This window comes from Lethenteron reissneri, chromosome 61, assembly GCF_015708825.2.
Source record: "Lethenteron reissneri isolate LAM-NWPU_2019-01 chromosome 61, ASM1570882v1, whole genome shotgun sequence".
In the NCBI taxonomy this organism is placed as follows: Eukaryota; Metazoa; Chordata; class Hyperoartia; order Petromyzontiformes; family Petromyzontidae; genus Lethenteron; species Lethenteron reissneri.
In genome coordinates, this window is record NC_083839.1 from 7374141 (window position 1) to 7398358 (window position 24218).

Sequence of the window (24218 nt, forward strand, 5' to 3'; positions counted from 1 at the left end):
AACGATGTTAACTACCTCGCCTGGTATACAGGGCGTCGTGGGTGCGAACACGACCCTGACGCCTGCTGCTGTAGATTTGGAGTTTGCGTGTCTCTCTCTCTCATCATCATCACGGTGGCTAGGAGATGTTAACTACATCGCCTGGTCTACAGGAGGGCGTGGGTTCGATCCCGACCCTGACGTCTGCTGCTGTATATTTGGAGTTTGCGTGTCTCTCTCATCATCATCACGGTGGCTAGGATATGTTAACTACCTCGCCTGGTATACAGGAGGTCGTGGGTTCGGTCCCGACCCTGACACCCGCTGCTGTATATTTGGAGTTTGCGTGTCTCTCTCTCATCATCATCACGATGGCTAAGAGATGTTAACTACATCGCCTGGTGTACAGGAGGTCGTGGGTTCAAACCCGACCCTAACGCCTGCTGCTGTATATTTGGAGTTTGCGTGTCTCTCTCTCCCCGTGGTCGCGTGGATTTTTCTCCGGGTCCTCCGGTTTTTCTCTTCACATTTAGAATCAATCGTCACGCGTTTAGAGTGTTTGGCTGCTGCTACGAATGTCCACGTGATAAGCCGCTTCGTTGAGCTGTCATTTGTGGCCAGGTCGCATCTGAAAAATAGCCACTTAGGGGCCGTCCATAAATGACGTCACGCACCTAGGGGGGGGGGGGGTCAGAAATTTGTGACGATGTGTGACGAGGGGGGGGGGGTGAGAAATGTGACGTCACATCTAAATGCGCAACTTTAAATAAATATAGACAACACGTTCTACTTGATAAAATAGACTTTTTTAATAAATATTTTATCCTACAACATCAGAGTGCAGCGCCACATTAAATACGCACTACAATGACAATAGTTTAAAGCGATTTGAAGCATATTTTATTTTGGGGGGAGGGAGGGGCAGAGCTTTGTGACGTCATATTTGAGGGGGGGTCTGACTTTTTGTGACGCCGTGTGACGAGGGGGCGGAGGTAAAAAATCCTCCAAAATCGCGTGACGTCATTTATGGACGGCCCCTTAGCTCAGTGGGCCTTACCTGATAAAATAACTTTTAGTTTAGGGTTTCAGCACCTCTGCATATGTATGCGAGTCTGTGGGTCTCTGTGAGTACTGTATATGGATTCAAATAAAAGTCTATGGGTATCGATGCGAGTTTATGGGTCTCTGTGCGAGTCGATGGGTCTCTGTGTGATTACATGGGTCTCTGAGAGTGTATGTGTTTCTGTGCGAGTCTCTGGGTCTCTGTGCGAGTCTTTGTGCGAGTCTATGGGTTTCTGTGGCAGTCTATGGGTCTCTGCGCGAGTTTATGGGTCTCTGTGTGAGTATATGGGTCTCTGAGAGTGTATGGGTGCATGTGCGAGTCTCTGGGTCTCTGTGCGAGTCTGTGGGTCTCTGTGCGAGTTTATGTGTCTCTGTGCGAGTATATGGGTCTCTGAGAGTGTATGGGTGCATGTGCAAGTCTCTGGGTCTCTGTGCTAGTCTGTGGGTCTCTGTGCGAGTCTATAGGTTATGGGTCTCTGTGCGAGTTTCTGGATCTCTATGAGAGTCGGTGGGTCTCTGTGAGAGTCTATAGGTCTATGTGCGATTGTATGAGTCTATGGTTATATGTGCGATTCTATGGGTCTGTCAGTCTATGTGTCTGTGGGTCTCTGTGCGAGTTTGTTGATCTCTGTGCGAGTCTGTGGGTCTGTCAGTCTATGGGTCTGTGGGTCTCTGTGCGTGTCTGTGCGTGTCCGTGGGTCTCTGTGCGAGTCTGTGGGTCTCTGTGTGAGTCTATGGCTCTCTGTGCGAGTCTGTGGGTCTCTGCGAGGGTGTACGACAAAATCCGCTGAGTTGGCAACAGCCCTGGCCAAGCGAGCGCGCAGGTGCGGCCGGGCCACGCGAAATGCGCGACGTGGAGATGGGGGGCGGAGCGTGGGTTGCCACCTCCCCCCCTCCACCTCCCCCTCCACCTCCTTCCTCTACACAGTCCGGGGCTCACACCGGAACCTCGTCGATTCGCCGCCTCATCATCCTCCTCCTCCCGCTGCAGTCAAACCTCACCGACGGTGCAGTCCTAGATCTGCGTCACCTGCCCGGCACCTGGTCGACGTTCAACGCGGACACCTGGTTGAGGATCAACGCAGACACCTGGCTGAGGATCAACGCAGACACCTGGTTCTCTCTGCCGACGTCCATTCCATCTACCCTCCTCTCTCCCGCGCCCGCCGTCTCCGATTCCTCCCATCGAGATCCTCCACCGGATCCCGAGCGGACCTCGCGAACCGAGCCGAGGAGAAGCCCCTCTCCTCCTCCTCCCCTCCTCCTCCTCCCCCTCCTCTCTCACCGCTTCATCGCCCCGACAAGAGTCCGGATACCGCCAGACGCCAAGATGGTGTGCGGAGGCTTCGTCTGCTCGAAGAACGCCCTCGGGGCGCTCAACACCCTCTTCATGGTGAGGCGGCGGGGGTTCCCGCGGGGTCTGTGTAGGGGTCTTTGGGTTTGTCTCTAGGGGTCTGTGGGCGTGGGGTGTCAGGGGTTCCCGGGGGGTCTGTCTAGGGGTCTTTGGGTTTGTCTCTAGGGGTCTCTGAGTGTGGGGTGTCAGGGGTCCATGTGGGCTGTTAAGGGGTCCCTGTGGTCTGTTTAGGGGTCTCTGGGTTTGTCTCTAGGGGTCTCTGGGTGTGGGGTGTAAGGGGTTCCTGTGGTCTGTTTAGGGGTCTCTGGGTTTGTCTCTAGGGGTCTCTGGGTTCTCTCTCTAGGGGTCTGTGGGCGTGGGGTCTCAGGGGTCTATGTGGGCTGTTTAGGGGTCTCTGGGTTTGTCTCTAAGGGTCTGTGGGTTTTGGGTGTAAGGGGTCCCTGTGGTCTGTTTAGGGATTTCTGGGTTCTGTCTCTAGGGGTCTGTGGGCTGTTTAGGGGTCTCTGGGTTTGTCTCTTAGGGGTCTGTAGGGGTCTGTGGGTGTGGGGTGTAAGGGGTCCCTGTGGTCTGTTTAGGGGTTTCTCGGTTCTGTCTCTAGGGGTCTGTGGGTGTGGGGTCTCAGGGGCCCATGTGGCCTGTTTAGGGGTTTCTGGGTTCCCTCTAGGGGTCTGTAGGTCTTATCTTATTGGTTCTTTCGGTAAAGTCACGTAGAAGGGAAGTAATAAAATAATAAAAATAAAACATAATAAAACAATTCTCACGACGTTTCGGCCACAACGCAAGCAGCCGTCCTCAGGTGAAAACCAGGTCCGTCGAGGCGACAGAGTCTGAATGAAACAGCACACGAGCTTGGAGCATATATATAAGCTAGGCGCATTGACAAAGGAATTTGCATATCAAAAGGAATTTAGCATATTTATGGGAAATGCAGGAATGTGATTAGTACTGCATATGCATGTGCATTATGCAGGATTAACAGCATCAAAGGGAGCTGCAGTTACTGCTGCTGCTGCAGTTGCTGCTGCTGCAGTTTCTGCTGCTGCAGTTTCTGCTGCTGCTGCAGTTGCTGCTGCTGCTGCAATTGCTGCTGCTGCTGCTGCAGTTGCTGCTGCTGCTGCACTTGATGCTGCTCCTGCAGTTGCTGCCTTATCCATTTTAATATAACACTATGTATTATTCTACCCACCCTAATGTGTATCACACTGCTATATGTTTACTATACAATTACGACACCATACATTACTCTGCACACTGCACCATGCCAGTGAGTGGAACGCGGTCTGAAAGTCACCGTAAACGTGAACACAATCAGTTAAGATCCGAAATGGTTTATTACGTCCTTCCAATGATTGCTAAGCCAGAATCCATCTTCTCGGTTGAAATTGTCTCTGTGTTTGTATATGTGGATCGCCTCATGAACGAATCTCTCATGATAGCCAGATGGCTTGCAGAGAACCTCTGTCTTGGAGAAGTCAATGTCATGTGAGCCCACTGAATTGTAACAGTGATCTGCCACGGCTGAGGTGTTTGTCCTACCGTGTTTCAGGTCTGCCTTATGTTCACGGATGCGGTCCGAGACATGTCGTTTGGTTTCTCCAATGTAACTGCTACCACAGAGGCAACTTAGTTTGTAGACGCCAGGGTACTGTATGTCTGGAACCACATCTTTTACAGACGGGACCAGATCACGGATTTTATGTACTGTGTTGAATCGGACCTGGATCTTGTGTTTAATCAGGATTTTGGAGATCTTTTTTGTGACCCCAGCAATGTAGGGTAAGGTGATGGTCTTGAAAGGCTCCTCAACAGGATCCTTCTTGATGGTTGGAGTGATGGCTTTGCGGATTGTGTAGTCGGAGTAACCATTAGCCTTAAGAGCTTGGCGTACGTGTTTGATCTGTAGGTGTCTGTGGGTGTGGGGTGTCGGGTCCCTGTGGGCTGTTTAGGGGTCTGTCTGAGTGGGGTCGGTGTGTTTAGGGGGTCTCTATGCGGTCTCTGAGGATGTGTAAAGAGGTTCTGCAGGGGTCTACAGGAGTGGGGTCCCTGTGAAGTGTATGTTTGTTGAACTTCTTTCGCACCGTACGTAGCCAACCGCGCAAACAAACTAACACAACAGCAACAAGCAGTTCTAAAGAAAATAACTTTTCAAGGTAGTCTCTAGAAAGAGGTGTCTTTCTGAGTGTAGGATTTGGGTTTTTTTTTTCATATAAGGGAGGACATATCTGTGATCTGGGATCGGTGTCTCTATGAAAAGCGGGGACTCATAGGGGAGGGGGGGGGTCTTTTATGAGGGGGGTATATGGGTGTGAGGGTCTCGGTATCATCGGGGTCCTAAGGGGACTCGGGGTGGGGGGGGGGGGGTCGTGAGGGATGCGGTGGCGTGTTCATGGTGGGGACCCCTCCGATGTGGGCCAGGTGAGAGAGAGAATCGCCTCGATTTTAAATCTGTTGTTTTATCCGTTCCGTACGCGTCTCGTGCGGTATCGATACGCCGAGGCGAGACGAGAACGTTCGATTCCGTTACAAAAGACGCGAACTTTTGACGAGTCAATTAAACGCGGGGGGACAGCGGTCGACGTCGCCACAGACACGGTGGGGGGCGGGGGGGGGGCGAGAGACTCAGAGGGGGGCTCGAGCCACAGGTTGATGTCAAACTTTGACATCAACCTGTGGATCGAGCCTGGCTGGTCTCGGGGGGGTGGGGGCGGGTGGTTCTGTGAGCTGAGACGACGACTCCTGGAAATCCCCTCCGCGTTTGTGCCGTTCACCTGGCGGCCCCCCCATCACCCCCCCCATCATCACCCATCCCCCATGACCCACCTCCTCACCACAACCCCCTCACTACCACCATCACCCCCCCCCATCACCCCCCCCATCACCCCCCCCCCATCACAACCCCTCATGACCCACCCCCCCAACACCACCCCCATCACCCCCCCCAACACCACCCCCATCACCCCCCCCTAATCACCACCCCCCATCACCCCCCTCCTAATCACCACCCCCCATCACCCCCCCCCCATCACCACCACCCCCATCACCCACCCCCCATGACCCACCCCATCACCACCACCCCCATCACCCACCCCCCATGACCCACCCCATCACCACCACCCCCATCACCCACCCCCCATGACCCACCCCATCACCACCACCCCCATCACCCACCCCCCATGACCCACCCCATCACCACCACCCCATCACCCACCCCCCATCACCCACCCCATCACCATCACCCCCCCTAATCACCAGCCACCCCCATCGCCACCCCCCATCACCCACCCCCGATGTTTACACGCAGCACGAGGTACGGATTTGAGGCTGAGTCGACCTAGGGGAGACCCAGGGCCGGTCACTGGTGTTGGCCGCGAGCGGGAATCGAACTCGGGTCGCGCTCACCGCTCCACCACCGCTCCACCACCGCTCCCCTCATCGCCTGCCATTTCCTCCGCCTCTTTTTCTCGCCCGCACCTCCATCCTCAACCTCATGGCTCCCTCACACCTCACCTCTTCCCCTCTTCTCAGCATCACCTCCTCCTCACACCCAATCCCCACCTACCCTCATCCACTTGCCTTCTCTCGCCTCCCTCCTCAACTCCCCCTCATCACTTTCACCCCTCACCTCTTCACCCCTCATCACCTTCCCATCAACGCCATCTGCCTGCCCTCGTCAACTTCTCTTTTGGTCCCCGCTCGCCCTCGCCTTATTTCCCCGTCCCCTCGCCCCCTCCTGCCCCCTCTGAACTCCTCCTGCCCCCTCTCGCCCCCCCTAGGAGTTAACATCTCCTAGCCACCGTGATGATGGTGAGAGAAGTTGAGAAACGCAAACTCCAAATATGGAGCAGGCGTCAGGGTCGGGATTGAATCCACGACCTCCTGCAGACCTGGCAAGGTAGTTAACATCTCCTAGCCACCGTGATGATGATGAGAGAGAGACGAAAACTCCAAATATACAGCAGCAGGCGTCAGGGTCGGGATTGAACCCACGACCTCCTGTAGACCAGGTGAGGTAGTTAACATCTCCTAGCCACCGTTGACACAAGCCACATTCATCCGAAATGTAGCCGTGAATTATTTTGAACCAAGGAGGCCAGGAGACTTGTAATCGGGTTTCAGTCGCCTGTGGTGAAACCGGTTCCTCAAGTGTTGGAGTGAGTTTTTGGGCTCAGCCCGGTCACCAATGGCTGCACAACAACCCCCCCCCCCCCCCATCGCACTGTGCTTCTCTGAACCTCATTTGGTTGTGGCTGTCATGCGACGGCACATTGCTCTCGGGCGGAGGGGCGGGGCGGTAAGGCGCTGCCCCCTCCCGTGTGTGGAGCAGAGTAGAACTTGAAGCCGAAGGGGATCTCGGAGGTAGATCTGTGATCACCACTTCAGTGGGCCGTTCTGTGTGTGGACCAGAGTGTCACTTGAAGAAGGGGATCTCGGAGGTAGATCTGTGATCACCACTTCAGTGGGCCGTTCTGTGTGGACTAGAGTAGAACTTGAAGCCGAAGGGGATCTCGGTAGGGAGCTCTGTGGTCACCGCTTCAGTGGGCCGTTCTGTGTGGACCAGAGTGTCACTTGAAGATGAAGGGCATCTCGGAGGTAGATCTGTGATCACCGCTTCAATGGGCCGTTCTGTGTAGACCAGAGTGTCACTTGAAGAAGGCGATCTCAGCGGTAGCTCTGTGATCACCGCTTCAGTGGGCCGTTCTGTGTGGACCAGAGTGTCACTTGAAGGCGATCTCGGAGGGAGCTCTGTAATATCCACTTCAGTGGGCCGTTTTGCGTGGACCAGAGTGTAACTTGAAGAAGAAGGGGATCTCGGAGGTAGTTCTGTTATATCCGCTTCCGTGGGCCGATCTCTAACGCGAAGGGGATCACACTGCTCACTGCGAGAGCTCCAAATGGATTCTACGTCTCGTGACCACGCGGCACCAATAGCAGCACAATCCAGATGCAGTTGGCTGAAAGAGATTTTAAAATATACATTTAAAGATTAGTTCAATTTTGCGTGAGATGCGATTGTCTATGCCACCTGGCATTTACCTGTTTGGTAAGGGGGCTAGCGAATCTGCACTGCTTGCCTACAGCCATCACCTCCGATTAGCACGGTTGGCTACGTACGGCGTGAAAGAAGTCCAGCACACACACACATCTACACCGCCATCACCTCCAATTAGCACGGTTGGCTACGTACGGTGCGAAAGAAGTTCAACACACACACATACGTCGTGGGCTCTCGGGCGTGACGGTAAACCGACCACTGTAAGTGACCGCAGTGGGCGATGATTGTTCAAGGGTGGATTTGCAATCGGAAGAAGCATTTCTGTTTGATGTCCTCTGACCTCTTAACCCTGTTCCACGTCATCCTCCTTCATCGGCGTCCCCTCCTCCACCTCGCCCTCGTCACCCTCCTCCCTCTCCTCTTGCATCTCTCCTTCCTTCTGCTCCTCAATCCACTTCGACGTTGTCTCCCTCAAACTTCTCCAACCTCCGTGTCAACCTCCGTGTCAACCTCCGTGTCAACCTCCGTGTCAACCTCCGTGTCAACCTCCGTGTCAACCTCCGTGTCAACCTCCCTCCCGTCACCCCTCTCCCTTCTCACCCGCGACACGCTCCCCTCACATCGTCACTTCATCGCCCATCTCCCATCGCCTCCTTCTCTCCCCTCCCCCCCCCACCTCAATTTATCACTCGGCCTTAAGATTTGCATTGAACTGCCCATATAGGACTCACCACTGTGATCTCTACATTGGGTCAAACTTAACATCTCTTAATGTTCGACGGCTTGTGCACCAGATCTTATTTATTCACGATGTACTTACAAAACAATCCGCAGACTACCTGCTGGATCTCCTCTCTGTTTCGAAGAAGAAATGTGACCTAAGGTCTTCGCTCAATTACCAGCTTAACATTCCTTATTGCTGTACAAATACTGGAGGAAGGGCCTTTGCTATTGATGCCCCCAGGGTCTGGAATGCTGTCGCCAATAAACTGCAACTTGGATCACTACCTGTGAGATCTTCACTCAAAACTGCTCTAGAGGAGTTGTACACCCCTAGCTGCTACTGCTATTCAGAATGGCCTAAAATCAAATGTTTTCGCTCCAGATGACCGCTGCAAAGTATGATCTGTGTTTTGATTTCGTGCGCTGATCTTAAAGGTGCATTGACAAATGTTGATACTCCGACTGATGCTCCTGCTGTTGTGGAGTGACTCGTGCAGCCAGCTATGGCCACGGGGTTTGGTGGTACATGTTGTTTATGTCGTTTATTGTGAAAATTCGGTCACAGTTCCTATCATCACTGTTACATTGCTTATGGCTTTATTATGGTGATATCAAAAAGTTTTTGGGTTTGGCCATGTTTTGTTTGTTATAGTATGGAGTTAGACTGATGGTTTTAATCTAAGTTGTCTTGTGGTGGTTGTTGGTGTTTGACTTGCATCCCACTGGGATTTTTGCACACAGCGTTGGTGTACGGTGCTTTTCTGGAAGACTTTGCAGTTTTTTCTGGATTTTTCTGTTTGCGCATAGTCACTTTAAGATGTTTTCTTGTTCATGTTTTTGTTTTGTTGCAGTTGCACCCGATTCAAGACCCGAATGGCTCACAGGGCTATACCAAATAAACTGAAACCTCCCTACCTCAACCCCAACCTCTCTCACCCCCCCCCGACCCCCCTCCACCGTGCAGCTCGTGGGGCTGCTGCTGATCGGGGTCGCAGCCTACGGCGCAGGCTTCGGCATCATCTCGAGCATCTCGGTGGTGGGCGGCGTCATCTCCGTTGGCTTCTTCCTCTTCCTCGTCTCCATCGTCGGCCTCGTCGGTGCCGTCAAGCACCACCAGGTGCTGCTCTTCTTCGTATCCTCACCGGCCTGGCGCAGCGGGGGGGCCACCGAGGCAGGGCGGCACCACGGGACGTCGCGCGGCCGGACGCAGCCGAGTCTCGAGGGCTGTTACCATTGAGACTTGTCGCTACCCTCGGGGGTCGTCGCTACCTTCGGGGGTCGCTGTTACCCCCAGGGGTCGTTGTTACCCTCAGGGGTCGCCGTTACCCTCGGGCGTTGTTGTTATCCTTGGGGGTTGCCCCTACCCTTGGGGTCGCCGTTATTCTCGGGGGTCGTCGTTACCCCCCCGAGACTCGGGTTTCTCACAACGTTGAGCGTCTCACGGCCGTGAAGTGGAAGGCGTGGGGGGACGGAGGGAGTGGGAGGGAGTGGGAGGGAGTGGGGGGGAGTGGGAGGGAGTGGGAGGGAGTGGGGGGTTGCCACGCCGGCTCTGCCCGTGCAGGTGGCTCCGCGTTCCCCACCTACCCTGCGGCAGTCGGTGGCGGTGGCCAAGGGAGGCGGAGCGGGGGGCGGGGAGTCGATCTTCTCGATGACTTTCAAACCGGCCGCATCTCATTCCGAGCCTGCCGCTTGTGCGCGGCCAGGTGGCGACAGCCATCGGGGTGGAGAGGCGGCGTCGTGAACCGTGATTGGCGGGGGGGGGGGTGTGTCAGGTGGTCGTGAACCGTGATCGACGGGGGGGGGTGTGTCAGGTGGTCGTGAACCGTGATCGACGGGGGGGGGTGTGTCAGGTGGTCGTGAACCGTGATCGACGGGGAGGGGTGTGTCAGGTGGTCGTGAACCGTGATCGGGGGGGTGTGTCAGGTGGTCGTGAACCGGCGTCGCGATGAATCGTCGCCAAAACTGGATGCCGATTTATTTCGCGCCGCTCGCGATTTCGGCGTGTTTTTTATTACTTGAGTCGTCGTCGTCGCTGTGTGGAGTGGCGGTGCAGCGGTTTACGTGCTAACAAACGCACCCCCCCCCCCCACCCCCCCTCGACGTTGTCGTGTTCAATTTCCCCACTCACGGCCAACATCAGTTCATGAATATCTGAACCGGTCCCGGGACCTCCCCACCGCCCTCCCACCTCTCCACCTCTCCGCCTAGGTCGACTCAGCCTTAGATGTATTACTTGGTGCGGTTTGTAACAGAGGTCGCAAACGGGTTTTGATTCCTTACCCGTACCCATACCCGGCCGCACCAGGGTCGCAAACGGCTACCCGTACCCGTACCCGGCCGGGTAGCCGGGTATTAGGTAGGGTACGGGTATCGGGTACCCGGTTGCGACCTCTGGTTTGTAAGCATCCATACTGGGGAGACGAAAATGGCTGGGCGTGGTGCTGGCCACCCCACCCCCCTCGTATGCTGTGCCGACCTTCATACTCACTGCGACACTTGCCCCTCCAGCCTGCGTAGGCTACACAGGGGATCTTTGTTTTTTGTGGCGGTAGCGCTAGTGGTGGTCATGGTAGGGATACTGCTGGTGGTAGTAGGGGGTATCGGTAGTGGTTGTAGGGGATGTTTGTGGTTTTGGTGGTCGGGGTATCGGTGGTGGTGGTGGCTGTTTTGGTTCTGTTAATGGTGGTGGTTGGGGTATCGGTGGTGGTTGTAGTGGTTGTAGGGGTTATATTAGTACTGGTGGTGGTTATTGTGGTGGTTGTAGGGGTTGTGTTGGTACTGGTGGTGGTTATTGTGGTGGTTGTAGGGGTTGTGTTAGTACTGGTGGTGGTGGTTGTAGGGGTTGTGTTAGTACTGGTGGTGGTTATTGTGGTGGTTGTAGGGGTTGTGTTAGTACTGGTGGTGGTGGTTGTAGGGGTTGTGTTAGTACTCCTGGTGGATGTGGTGGTGGTTGTAGGGGTTGTGTTAGTGCTGGTGGTGGTTATTGTGGTGGTTGTAGGGGTTGTGTTAGTACTGGTGGTGGTTATTGTGGTGGTTGTAGGGGTTGTGTTAGTGCTGGTGGTGGTTATTGTGGTGGTTGTAGGGGTTGTGTTAGTACTCCTGGTGGATGTGGTGTTGGTTGTAGGGGTTGTGTTGGTACTGCTGCTGGTGGTGGAACACAGGTGCTCATGCGAGTCCTTTCTCAAGTGCGTCGGCGATTGTGGTTTTCCTTCCATGTATGTATCCCTCCCTGTGTCGATGACATTCACTCAACAAGCGTGCTGGAGTGGCTCTGCCCACCGTCACCGGCGCTCGCTTCCGCGATTGACGCCGCCGCCACCGCTGGGTCCCCCCGCTCTGCAGGGTGCATGCTGGGTAACGCCACCATGGGGGGTGGCGGTGGGGGGTCAGTACGGTCGCTCACAAAAGCGCGTGGGGGGGGAGGTGGAGGGGCTGGCGCGATTGTGAGCTGCATTGGATTTTTCGCTGCCCGGCATCCTGTCCTGTCTCGGATTGACATCCTGCCTCCACTTCCTGTCTCCAGCGACGGGGGGCGGTTGTGGTTCCACAGCAGCCCTGAGTGGTGGTTGTTGTGGTGGTGGTTGTTGCGGTGGTTGTTGCGGTGGTACTGGCACGCCGGTACCACCGCGTTCACGCGATCTAACCCCAACAAAAACTCTTACGGTTACATACAATTTGTCTCTAATACCAAATTGTACGTGCTTATCGGAGGCGCGGTGTATGTAAGTTGAACTTCTTTTGTATTGTACGTAGCCAACCGCGGGGGAAGGAAGACAAACTAAACACGAGAAAGCAGTTTTAAAGAAAAAATGTTTCATAACCTTTGACCCTTGTCTGGACCCAATCGCCACACAGCTAAGCCAACTGTATCAGAATCAGAATATGTATTTCTGACTGGAGGAATCTGAGGAGCTATGAAGCTAATTTTTCACAGATGTCCAGTAGGGGGGGGGGGGATCAGAAAGTTACAACAACAAACAACACGTAAACACTATGGGAGTGCAAAGTAGAGAAAAGGTTAGCGGGTCGCTATATAATATCCAACGTCAATCGGTACAAGCTGTGAGAGCCTAAAACAGTAGTGGCAAGAGGGGGGGGGGGGGGGGTTCATTGGTATGGATGTAAATGTACGTGGAAATGTATCTATTTTTAAGTTACTAAAAAAAAGTTGCTTAGTTTCGCGACCAATATCCATAATACAGGTTTTTTTTGGGTTATATTGCGCAACTATAAATGTCTGTCGTGAAACCCGCCACCAGTCGGCAGCCAAGTTAGTAAGGTTTGTCACGTAAACAGAGCATGGCAATTCCTTACTGCGTAAATCCACAACATTTACAATCTACTCAGATTGTAAATGTTGTCGATTTGCTCTCCAACACCGGCGTGCTGTACTAGTGGCGGGTTTAACGACACATTTATATTCCACGCGATGTAACCCAAAAAACCTCTAATTATAAGAAGTTGCTTATTAACCCTTTCCTGTTCCAATGATGTACACGTACGTCATCGGTTTTTCTTCCGATTCCGGACGTTTACGTCGGCGGAACGGTAATCGATTCGCGAGTGAAAGGCCCACGCGGGAGGGCGCGTGGCACCAGTTTGGCTGTCGGCGGTCGTGCCGCTACAGTTCTCCGCGGTGAGCACTGTACAGCGTCCTTCAGAAAACAGCGGCACCGCTTCGCCTCTCGAAGCAAAATGGACGCTGGGCCGCCCGCGTTTTCCCCGAGATTCGGCGGTGAACGGGGGACATCCGCACGTTTTACCCTTTCACGTCTCGGAACGTGAAAGGGTGAAACGTTGAACAGATGTCGAGGACGAGTGTGGTGCTGACGGCTAAAGGGGCGAGCGAGGGCTCGGCCGTGGGTCACGTGCGTGGCTCCTTCCCGCGCAGTTCCCTTTGTCCTTGACGCCGCGTGTGCAGTACATGGTGATCCTGGTGCCCATGTTCATCGTGCAACTCGGCGTGTCCTGCACCTGCCTCGCCCTCAACGAGAACCAGCAGGTGAGACCACGGGAACCAGCTGCTGGTGAGACGGGAACCGCGCAAGTGCCAGCGAACCACGGCCGGGGTTCGGTGAGGGTAGTGGCGGGGGGGGGTCCTACGCAGGGTCAGGTCGAGGCCTTCGTTTCCACTCTAAGGATTTCCCTTGCGTGTGAGCACGTGTTCCCGTGCTGCCCCCAGCGGACATACAGCGTGACCCCCCCCCCCTCCCTTACCGCTTGTTTTCCGGTGGCAGATCCCAGCCGGGTCAGCGCACGGGTGCCCCTCCCGGTCTCCGGTGGGATTCTGATAATTTCTTTTCCCCACCGGCTATTTTGCCGAGCCGAGCCAGAACCAGAGCGTGGCGATGCTGCTGGCCTCACGAGACAACGTCTGTCCGAGTCTGGCTCGGGGGGGGGGGGGGGGGGGGGGAAGCAGGGCCATGTGGGGGCGGGGGTGGATTATTATTAGCGAGAGATGGCAGTGGAATTCGGGAGGTTTTCATCCAGCAGTGGATTTGACCATGACTGATGGTAATGTGATGCCACAGCAGCAATTGCCTCAGCGGTCTGTTAAGGCTACACGGGGGGGTGGGGGGGTGGATCTTTGTCCTGGGTGTTTGTGTACCCTTGTGTGTGTGCTGGGGAGCGGGAGTGGAGCGGTCAGCGCGCTGCGCTATGAACCTGGCAACCCGAGTTCGATTCCCGCTCACTGCCAACACCAGTGACGATTATCTGAACCGGTCCTGGGCCTCCCCTAGGTCGACTCGGCCTCAAATGAGTACCTGGTGCGGTGTGTAAACATCACCACTAGGGAGACAAAGGCGGTCGGGCGTGGTGCTGGCCACCCACCCCTCGTGTACCGTTGCAGCCTTCATAGATGCTCGCTTGACAGCACTTGCCCTAACAGTCTATTAAAGGCTACGTGGTGGATCTTTGTCTTTGTGTTCCGGTAGGACACCCTGTTGGAGTTGAGCTGGGCCAACGCCAACAACAAGACCCGCGAAGACGTTCAGAAGTACCTGCAGTGTTGTGGCTTCACCAACACCACGGAAGATCCGCTCTGCGCTGAGGTTTGCCGACCACAACACTCCCCCGCCACAACAACAGCCCCACGACCACCAACGCTGAGCTAACTGAGCGAGCTTACGGGCTCAAAGTCTGCTCAAGGGGAAACCGGATCTATTTGTAAATATCGCACCGGCTTGAATCCTCGGGAGACGCCCGCGAACTCGCACATTCCCATCGGTGAGTTCCTCTTGCAGGCGGGGACTCGTCACGTGGTCCGCATGCCCTGCCACCGCATGCCCTGCCACCGCATGCCCAGCCACCGCATGCCCAGCCACCGCATGCCCTGCCATCGCATGCCCTGCCACCGCATGCCCTGCCACCGCATGCCCTGCCACCGCATGCCCTGCCACCGCATGCCCTGCCACCGCATGCCCTGCCACCGCATGCCCAGCCACCGCATGCCCTGCCACCGCATGCCCTGCCACCGCATGCCCTGCCACCGCATGCCCTGCCACCGCATGCCCAAGCGGCGTCTGTTTGGCCAGAATAGAGGGGGCTCTACGGGCACGGCACGGGCTGGAGAAGAGATGGGCTGACGGTGGAGGCCAGTGGACTTGCCGATGACTGGTACCGGCGGCGCTATTGGGGCAGTTACGAGGCAGTTGCCCCCGACATCAACAGTGGAGGGATGGAGGAGCAATGCTCACAACAACGAACGGACCACCGGGTTGATAAAATGCAGAACTGTGACAGTGGGGAGCATAAGTGGCACATCTGGCAGTCGTCTTCTGGCCCTGTCCTGTGACCTCCTGTGAGCCTTCCACACCTGAAGTGATAGCCTCAGAGCGCACCTTGCCTGGTACAGGCGCCGTGGTAACCTGTGTCTGTGTACCGTGTGTCGTGTGTCGTGCAGGCTCACCCCAATTACACGCCGTGCAGCTTGGTCTTTGGCAAGTCCCTAGACGGACTCCTACGCGCAGTCGGGGGCATTGGACTCTTCTTTGCCTTCAGCCTGGTGCGTCCCCATCTTTGTTTCTCCCACCCCTTCTCGTCCATCTTTGTCCCTCACTCTCCCTGAGTCTCCCACTCCACAAATCACCCACGTCACCCCTCCGCGTGTCTCCCACTCTCCGTGTCTCCCACCGTTCCTTTCCCCGTGTGTCCCACATCCCCCAACTCCACAAATCTCCCACATCACCCCTCCCCGTGTCTTCCACTGTACCACTCCCCGTGTCTCCCACTCCCCAAATCACCCACGTCTCCCACTCCCCGTGTCTGACACACTCTCCTCCCCCTCCCCGTTGCGGTCTCCCCCCCCCCCCCCCCCCCCCGTGTGTTTGTCCGCCAGTTGCTGGGACTGTGGCTGACCCACCGCTACCGCAACCAGAAGGATCCGCGGGGTCACTCCGGGGCATTCCTGTAACCTTCTCCGCCTCCTCCACCTCCCTCCCCTCCTCCACCACCTCACCGCCACCCTCACCGCCTACCCGCAGCCGTTTATCTCCGGGTGGGCAGGGGGGGGGGGGGGTCAGTCACATGACGACGATTAAGTCGGTATCGGTTTTCTAAAACGAAACCCCGTTAATTCCACGAAGGCCGTTGCTCGGGCCTGTGTCCACGCCCTGCGGCCTCGTTGTTGAGGACGCGGCAGCCTGCGTAGTTGACCCTGTCGGGAGTAAACGCTAAAAACTGATTGAATCTTGGCCTGGGGGGCTCGCGGAGAAGGCCGCACGCAGCGCTGCCCTGTGGGTAATATTTGTACTGCCTGTGCACGGAACTACACCGGGAATGTCGGGCGTGCGACGTCTTTTTGCGCGCGTTTGCGGAGACGCGGTTTCACGTCAAGTCTGCGGTGGGGGGCGCTGTGCACGCAAGGCTCCCCCCGCGTTGCTTTGCGCCGTTAACGCTGTGGAGCTTTGCGAGCGACCGCTTTTTCAGTTTTTTTCTCTGCACCTTTGTGGGGGTCCTCCAAAAAGCCTCCCCCCCCCCCCACTCTCTTGTGCGCGGGACCCAGTATATATCCGCTCGCGTTATTTTTGGGGGAAATCGGCACGGGTTTGGTTTTGCGTTGTAATTTCCGCCTGCTTATGTTGCTGTGTAGATTCACAGTGTGTGGGGGCGGGCGGGCGGGCGGGCGGGCGGGGATGAGTTTCGGATTAAACACTTTCAGATTTTTGAGGACAATTTCTGAGCTTTGTTTTCACATTTTTTCCCCGATCGTTTTCACTGCGCGATGCGAGCGGCTGCTCAATGCCCGACGCGAGCGTCGTCACCGTCGTCACCGTCGTCACCGTCGTCACCGTCGTCACCGTCGTCACCGTCGTCACCGTCGTCACCGTCGCCTGTTACCGCGGGACACCAGGAAGAGGTTCCACGCGACGTCTTGATTTAAATGCGGATCGCATTTTTATTTTAACAAATTATACGGTGATGTTGCCGCCGCCGCCGCTGCATTGGCAGTAATTCGCACCAGCCCAGATAAATGACAGAAGACTCAATACATTAATAAGTAACGCTGTCTGGTCATAAATGAATCTAAAATCATTTACGTGCCATAAAGAAACGGGCCATTGTCTGTAGCGTTGCCAATTATTAACTTAGTTTTTTCTTTCTTTTAAGGCCCCACGCAGTCTTACTGACGAACGTGTCGACACTTGTACTGAATCGTCCGGTGAATGTAGCGCTCCTGTCGTTCGACGGTCCGTGTCTGCGCTCGCACAAAGATGCTCGGCGGGAGTTGGTGGGGGCGGTGATTGGCGTGAATCGGAGATTACGAGAGCCGGGCTCCGTAGGAGGATGGAGGAGGTATCGTGGCCGGGAGGTGACCTGTGGGAGTTGTGGAAGGTGGTGGAGGCATCGTCGGTGGGAGACGATGTGTGGGAGTTTGAATGTCGTGCTTCTGTTTGCAAGGGGAGCAAAATCATTGAATAAACGTGGTCACGTGGAGACGGGGGTCACACACTGGTCGATGTCTCTCACCTGTACGCGCGGTGCCACTCTGCCGTCTCGCATCAAGAGCCGAAGAAGCGATAAGCATTTCTCACCGCCTGGCCGAGGTGGCAAGGCATGAGTAGCAACCACAGCCCACAGTGAGTGTCAGTGGACGTGGTGTGCCCCGGGGTACGGTGGTGTAGCGTTTAGCACGCCACGCTACGAACCCGTCAAACCCGAGTTTGATTCCCGCTCACGGCCACCAACACCAGTGACGATTATCTGAACTGGTCCTGGGCCTCCCCTTGGCGGACTCTGCCTCAAATGAGTACCTGGTGCGGTATCTTAACATCGCCACTGGGGAGACAAAGGCGGCCGGGCGTGGTGCTGGCCATCCACCCCCTCGTGCGCTGTGCCGGCCTTCATTGGTGCTGCTCGCAAACAGCACTTGCCCCAATAGTCAGTTAAGGCTACACAGGGGATCTTTGTCTTTGGTGTGCTGGGTGGGCACCCAACCAGGTAAATGGCCCGGCAGAAATATATCCCGGTTGTCCCACGGGCGTCGTGTCAACACGAGAGGAGCAGCACATCTGGAGATGTTGCAGTGAGCAGCGCGAAACCTTCACATTCGTGAAACAGCCCGCAGAAGCGGATATCGCAGAGCTTCCTCCGATATCCCTTCTGCAAGTTATCTCTGGTCCAAATTCGCACCTGATTTAGCACGGGCGGCTATGTATGGTGCGAAAGAAGTTCTCCGTACAAATTGCAGGAGCAATTTCCCACCCGCTCTAACGTTTTTCATTCATGTTCATCGCATGACTCTCGAACCGACATCTTTAATTCTGTAATTTTTTCCCACAAATATGTACAGAACCAAATGTAGTGAGATGGGGGGGGGGGTGGTGTTTTTGTGCAGTGGTGACCGGGCTGAGACCACCAACTCACTCCACTTGAGAAGACCGGTTTACTCGGAACGCGGTCTCTTTAAGTCTGTGGGTGTCTGTGTGAGTCACTGGTGACCTGGCTGAGACCATCAACGCAGTACACTTGAGAAACTCTGGATAACCGTCTCGCTAACCTCATGAGCCACCTGGCCACGGTCGCCCTGCCACCGATGATGCCATGCTCGTGCTGACCAGCAGGGGGCAGGGGAGCACTCGCCACGTGGAGCACGTGACCTCTACCTGGCCGCCCCCCCCCACTCTGAACCCTCTCCCCGTCACCGCCCGCTGTGAAAACAGACTCTGCTCCGTGCAGCAGAAGCAGCAGCGTGGAGGCCCTGACGCAGCCTCTCTCTCTCCTCGTCTCTACTGACCCTTGGCTCCCGTTTCTCCCACCACCATCTTCCCCCTTACTTCCCATTCTCTCTCTTCTCTCTTCCCTCTCCTCTGCCTTCCACTTTCTCCCGTACAGGAATCGCCTCGACTCCACTCCTCGTAATGTAACAGGGAGGGGGTCGTGGGTTCGATCCCGACCCTGACGGCAGCCTGCTGCTGTATATTTGGAGTTTGCGGTGTCTCTCTCCCCGCGGTCGCGTGGATTTTTCTCCGGGGGCTCCGTTGTGTTTCCTTCCCCTTTCACATTTAGAACCAACATCTCGCGTTTCGGTTGTATTTTGGCTGCTTTAGATTTCCACGTGACGAGAAAGCCACTTTTGTTGAGCTATCATTTTTTTCGGGGGGGGGGCAGAGCTTTGTGACGTCATTTGAGAGGGGGTCTGACTTTTTGTGACGCCGTGTGACGAGGGGGGGGGGGGAAATCGTCTAAAATCGCGTGACGTCATTTATGGACGGCCCCTTTATGGCTCAGTGGGCCTTACCTGGTCAAATAATAATAAAGTTGATAATTGTTTTTTTACCCCTCTATCTGGCAACAAAACTGACACCTTTTTACAAGGAGTCATGTTTGCATAGACCACAATACCTGCAGTAGTAATGCAAACAAAAAACACAACTCTGATAATGTGCACTGTCCTTGAAGTTCATTGGTCCACACCCGAGACAGCTTTCCTTAGAGCCTAGTCTCACATGGGTTGGACCAGATGACGCCAAAAGGCGCACAACTCAAAGACAATGCACCATCAGAGTATGAGAGCTCGGGGTAAGTATTTACACTATTGGAACCTCATTTGCCAGTAAGAATATAATTTGTTTTTTACCCTTCTATCTGGCAACAAAACTGACACCTTTTTACAAAAATATGTAAGACGAGGCTCTAAGGAAAGCTGTCTCGGGTGTGGACCAATGAACTTCAAGGACAGTGCACATTATCAGAGTTGTGTTTTTGTTTGCATTATGACTACAGGTATTGTGGTCTATGCAAACATGACTCCTCGTAAAAAGGTGTCAGTTTTGTTGCCAGATAGAAGGGTAAAAAGCCAATTATCATATTTTTACTGGCGGCTGCCGGGTGGACGGAGGTCCCCGTGGCAGAGGTCGCAAACGGGTTTTGATTCCTTACCCGTACCCATACCCGGCCGCACCAGGTACCCTACCCGAAATGAGTGACAAACGGTTACTCACCAGTGACTCACGGCCTACCCGTACCCAGCCAGGTACGGATACCCGTTTGCGACCCTGGTGCGGCCGGGTACGGGTAGCCGGGTACGGTTAGCCGGGTATCGGGTACCCGATTGCGACCTCTGCCCCGTGGTGGTGGTGGCGGTGGGCGTGGTCAGTACGGGACGTGACGTCACTGTGACCGCACCAGGCAGACGACGGCGTCTACCGCAAGGAGCGCGCGCGCCGCGTTGCAGCGAACTCTGGCCCCGAGAAGGCGACCTTTGACCCTCCTAAAGCAACAAAAACAACTCGGCGCACTGGGGAGTCGATAACAGCCGCGTTGTGGCCTTCGAAGGAAAGCAACCGCGGTGGTAACGGGGCGACGTTTCGGGCAACGTTCCTTGCGTAGAAAAATTGCACGTGCGATATGAAGAAGGATCGTTGCCCGAAACGTTGTTGTTGATCATGTTGTCGGCTTTGCTTGTGTGCCAACTGCCAACGCAGCACCAGCAAATTGTTTGTTCACCCCCCCCCCTGCCCACCTAAATTTTTACAGCTTTTCACTCTTCAACCTTTGACACGTTCGCAGCGGCAATGTTTATCACACATCGGCATCGCCAACAGCCGTGATGCATCATCCACTGCTGGATGAAGGCGAACCTGCCTGCCATTCCCCCCCGCAAGCCGCCATGCGATGACTGACAAATCCAACCGGAGTCGATTTCATCGCTCCGTCTCCACGGGGGAGAAGCTGACCCCTTTGGGCCGCGTGGCCTCGCCTCTAGGCTGCAGCTCTGTGTCTGGGCCACATCGTCCGCCAACCCCGCTAGCCGAGCCGAGACCTTTGAACTTTGACTCCACGACCCACGTGCCCTCTCTAACCCGCTCGTCCGTGTCTCCCTCTTTCAGTTCTTGCCGTGAACTCCATTGTTGTACTGTACTCTTCGTGCTTCTATTGGTCCCCCCCTTAGCTGATCAAGGTGGCGCGGGGGGGTTGTGCAGGACAGACAGCTGTCGGCGTGCTTGATGGCGAGAGAGTTCACGAGGAGGAGGGGGGGAGTGGGGACAGACAGACCCGATCACCGTGCGATGAGGAATGAGAGACACAGGGACGGTTCTGGAAGGGAAGGGCGAGTGGAGAACTCGGGTGGGGGTAGGGTCGGAGTAAGGCTCTTGTAGGGCCAATGCACTTCTGTTTCGTAGGCCTTCAGTGATTAATTCTAGATTTGAAGCTTTCGTGACTGCAAGGATTCATATTCTTAGGTTTTTTCGGTAAAGTCACGTAGGATAAAAAATTAAAATTAATAAAAGTAAAATAAAAATCGACGTTGTGTTGCTTCCGAAACGTCGTGATTTTTATTTCATTTTTATTCATTTTAATTTTTAACCTACGTGACTTTACCGAAAAAACCTAAGAATATACGTCAGTGATTACTTTCGAACAGCTGGTGCTGCTGCTGCTGCCCTCATTCGATGGGAGCGCGCGCGCTGTGTGCCGCACATAAGCAGATCGAATTTGAAATAATTGAGAAAAAAATCAAGGTATTCCTAGAAATACTTTAAGCAAAAATGTCTTCGACTATTTTTTTCCTATGATTATTATATTGGATGGCGCAGCTTTAAAAGGATGCCGTTCATTTTCATCGATGACAAATTCAATGTTCTGACAGGACATTTAAAAAATTAACCCGTAAAAACAAAGTTTTTCACTATCAATCCTTTATATGCGTGGCATCGGGGCGGCTAGAGTCCTCTCGTCCTCTGGCTTGAGATGGCTGCCACCTATGGGTCAGATGATTGTGTGCCAGCATTAACCAATTGGTAAATAAATATTTAAAAAAAATTCCTAAACAGTGTAAAATTTTGGACAAAAAATGTCACGAAAATTCATTGTCACGCACAACGAGTCTGTGTGCAAAATGTCAGCTCGATTGGATCACGGGAAGTGGGTTAAAAAACGACCGAAAGATTTGCACGGTCCTAAGCAAGCAAGCAAGCGAACTTAATATAAAGGATTTAAAAATGGATAATCACGACATCATCATTTAAGATAACTTATCTTTGCACATGATTGCGTAACATTACGTTTCTGGTGTTGTTTGCGTTTTCAAAACGTGTTTACTCTATGAAATTGGGCACGAATAAACGTACACATAGACAAAAATAAATATCCTACTGTAAAATAATTATCGTATTTACTATACCGTACCTTACCATTCTAATCTCGAAGACTCTGCATCACGGGGCAATGTTCCAAGCCAATGTGCAGCCGAACGACTTCAAAGATAAACCAAGGTCTCCGATTGGCTGAAAGAGGCCTCCACGGTGATTGGTCGGCAGGCTGGGCGTTGAAATTATTGTAGGGGGAAAAAATAGTAACTACTGGCCAAGACTAATTAGAGAATCTGTTAAAACTGAGAGAAATACTAATTAATTTAACCGTTCGGATAGCTATAGGCTTAGTGCTGCTTGGAAGCGAATCGTCAAATGATACTTTGTTTAAATGCATGCCTATACAGGCCGCCATACTTCAATAGTGGTTACCGTTGGTACGGCTATTTAATTGCACACAATCGACAGAAAGTACAAGATCAATGGGCTCGCATAATGCATCATGTATGTTGACCCATTAACCTCCCCCTATTCGCACAAGAAGAGTGCACAAGTGTTGTCACCACATCTATGCCTCTTTATAAGGAACGAAACAGGTGGACTTCTCCACAAATCTGGCTTGTCGCCTGATGAAGCTAGTTGCAATTACTGGCAAAACGTCGTACTCAGATTGTAAATGTTGTGGCTCGGCTCTCGAACACATCGGTTAGTGCTGTACTAGTATACTACACTTTACACTACACTATACACTACACTATACACTACACTATACACGACTATACACTACACTATACACGACTATACACTACACTATACACTACTATACACTACACTATACACTACTATACACTACACTATACACTACACTATACACGACTATACACTACACTATACACTACACTATACACGACTATACACTACACTATACACTACTATACACTACACTATACACTACTATACACTACACTATACACTACACTATAGACTACACTATACACGACTATACACTACACTATACACTACTATACACTACACTACTATACACTACACTATACACTACACTATACTATACACTATACACTACACTATACACGACTATACACTACACTATACACGACTATACACTACACTATACACTACTATACACTACACTATACACTACTATACACTACACATTAGTGCTGTACTAGTGACGAATTGACCACGTTCTGTTTACGTGACAACCCTTACTAGTTGGCTGTGTCGGGTGGTGGCGGGTTTAACGACACATTTATATATTTACGCGATCTAACCCATAACAACCCCCACCTGTATGATGGAGGAAAAGGTGTAAATGAGAATACGGCGGGAAAACAGAACGTGACCCTGAGGTGAGGGTTGGGAGAATCCGTCAGAGGTGGCAAGGGGCAAGGGGATTGGGCTCAGGGAAAAGAGTGAGGGGGCATTCGAGAACGGGGGCAATGGGACGATGTGAAAGGGCAGAAGCACGAGGGGGGTAGGAGGGGGGGTGGGGAGGGTGGGTGGGAGGAGGGGTGGAGGGGGGTGGGAGGGGGTGGGAGAGGGTGGTGGGAGGGGGGGTGGGAGGGGGTGGGCGGGGTGGGAGGGGGTGGGAGGGGGGTGGGAGGGGGTGGGACCGTGTGGGTGGAGGGGGTGGAGGGGGTGGGAGAGGGTTGGGTGGGAGGGGGGTGGGAGGGGGGTGGGAGGGGGGGGGGAGGGGGGTGGGAGGGGGGTGGGAGGGGGTGGGAGGGGGTGGGAGGGGGGTGGGAGGGGGTGGGAGGGGGGTGGGAGGGGTGTGGGAGGGGTGTGGGAGGGGGGTGGGAGGGGTGTGGGAGGGGTGTGGGAGGGGGGTGGGAGGGGGGTGGGAGGGGGGTGGGAGGGGGGTGGGGGAGGGGTGGGAGGGGGGTGGGAAGGGGGGTGGTGAGGGGGGTGGGAGGGGGGGTGGGAGGGGGTGGGAGGGGGTGGGAGGGGGTGGGAGGGGTGTGGGAGGGGGGTGGGAGGGGTGGAGGGGGGGTGGAGGGGGGTGGAGGGGGTGGGAGGGGGTGGGAGGGGGGTGGGAGTGGGTGGGAGGGGTGTGGGAGGGGTGTGGGAGGGGTGTGGGAGGGGGGTGGGAGGGGGTGGGAGGGGGTGGGCGGGGGGTGGGAGGGGTGGGAGAGGGTGGGAGGGGGGTGGGAGGGGGTGGGAGGGGGGTGGGAGGGGGTGGGGAGGGGGTGGAGGGGGAGGGGGGTGGGAGGGGGGTGGGAGGGGGGTGGCGTTCGACGGGAAAGTTCAAGTCCAAGCACGAATCTCGGGCCCAGATTGTGGCCCCTAGTAACGTCGTCGTCCGAGTCGTGACACCACCACGCTCTTGTTTCAACAACAACAACAACAACCACCACCACGATTGCGTGTGACGATCGCCGGACTGGGTTACGACCTTTGGAGCGGTTTCGCCCGATCGACCCCGGGACCGCCGGATTATTATTGGAAGCAGCCGGACAATAAAATAATCGATGATCAGCTGCATTGTATAATCGCTGTGGTCTTGTTTTTAGTCATGGCGAAAGAGGCTGGGGAGTAGGATGGGGGTGCTGTG

The 24218-nt window shown here is 54.6% G+C and overlaps 1 protein-coding gene across 1 annotated transcript; it reads left to right on the forward strand.

Moving 5' to 3' along the window:
* The first annotated feature begins 1938 nt into the window (after nucleotides 1–1938).
* LOC133358397 (tetraspanin-31-like) lies at nucleotides 1939–16229 on the forward strand. Its single transcript, XM_061576716.1, has 6 exons — nucleotides 1939–2434; nucleotides 9076–9243; nucleotides 13033–13113; nucleotides 14048–14164; nucleotides 15016–15117; nucleotides 15451–16229. The coding sequence occupies exons 1-6, from the start codon at nucleotides 2372–2374 to the stop codon at nucleotides 15523–15525; spliced, it is 606 nt and encodes a 201-aa protein (XP_061432700.1). The 5' UTR covers nucleotides 1939–2371; the 3' UTR covers nucleotides 15526–16229.
* Nucleotides 16230–24218: the final 7989 nt, after the last annotated feature.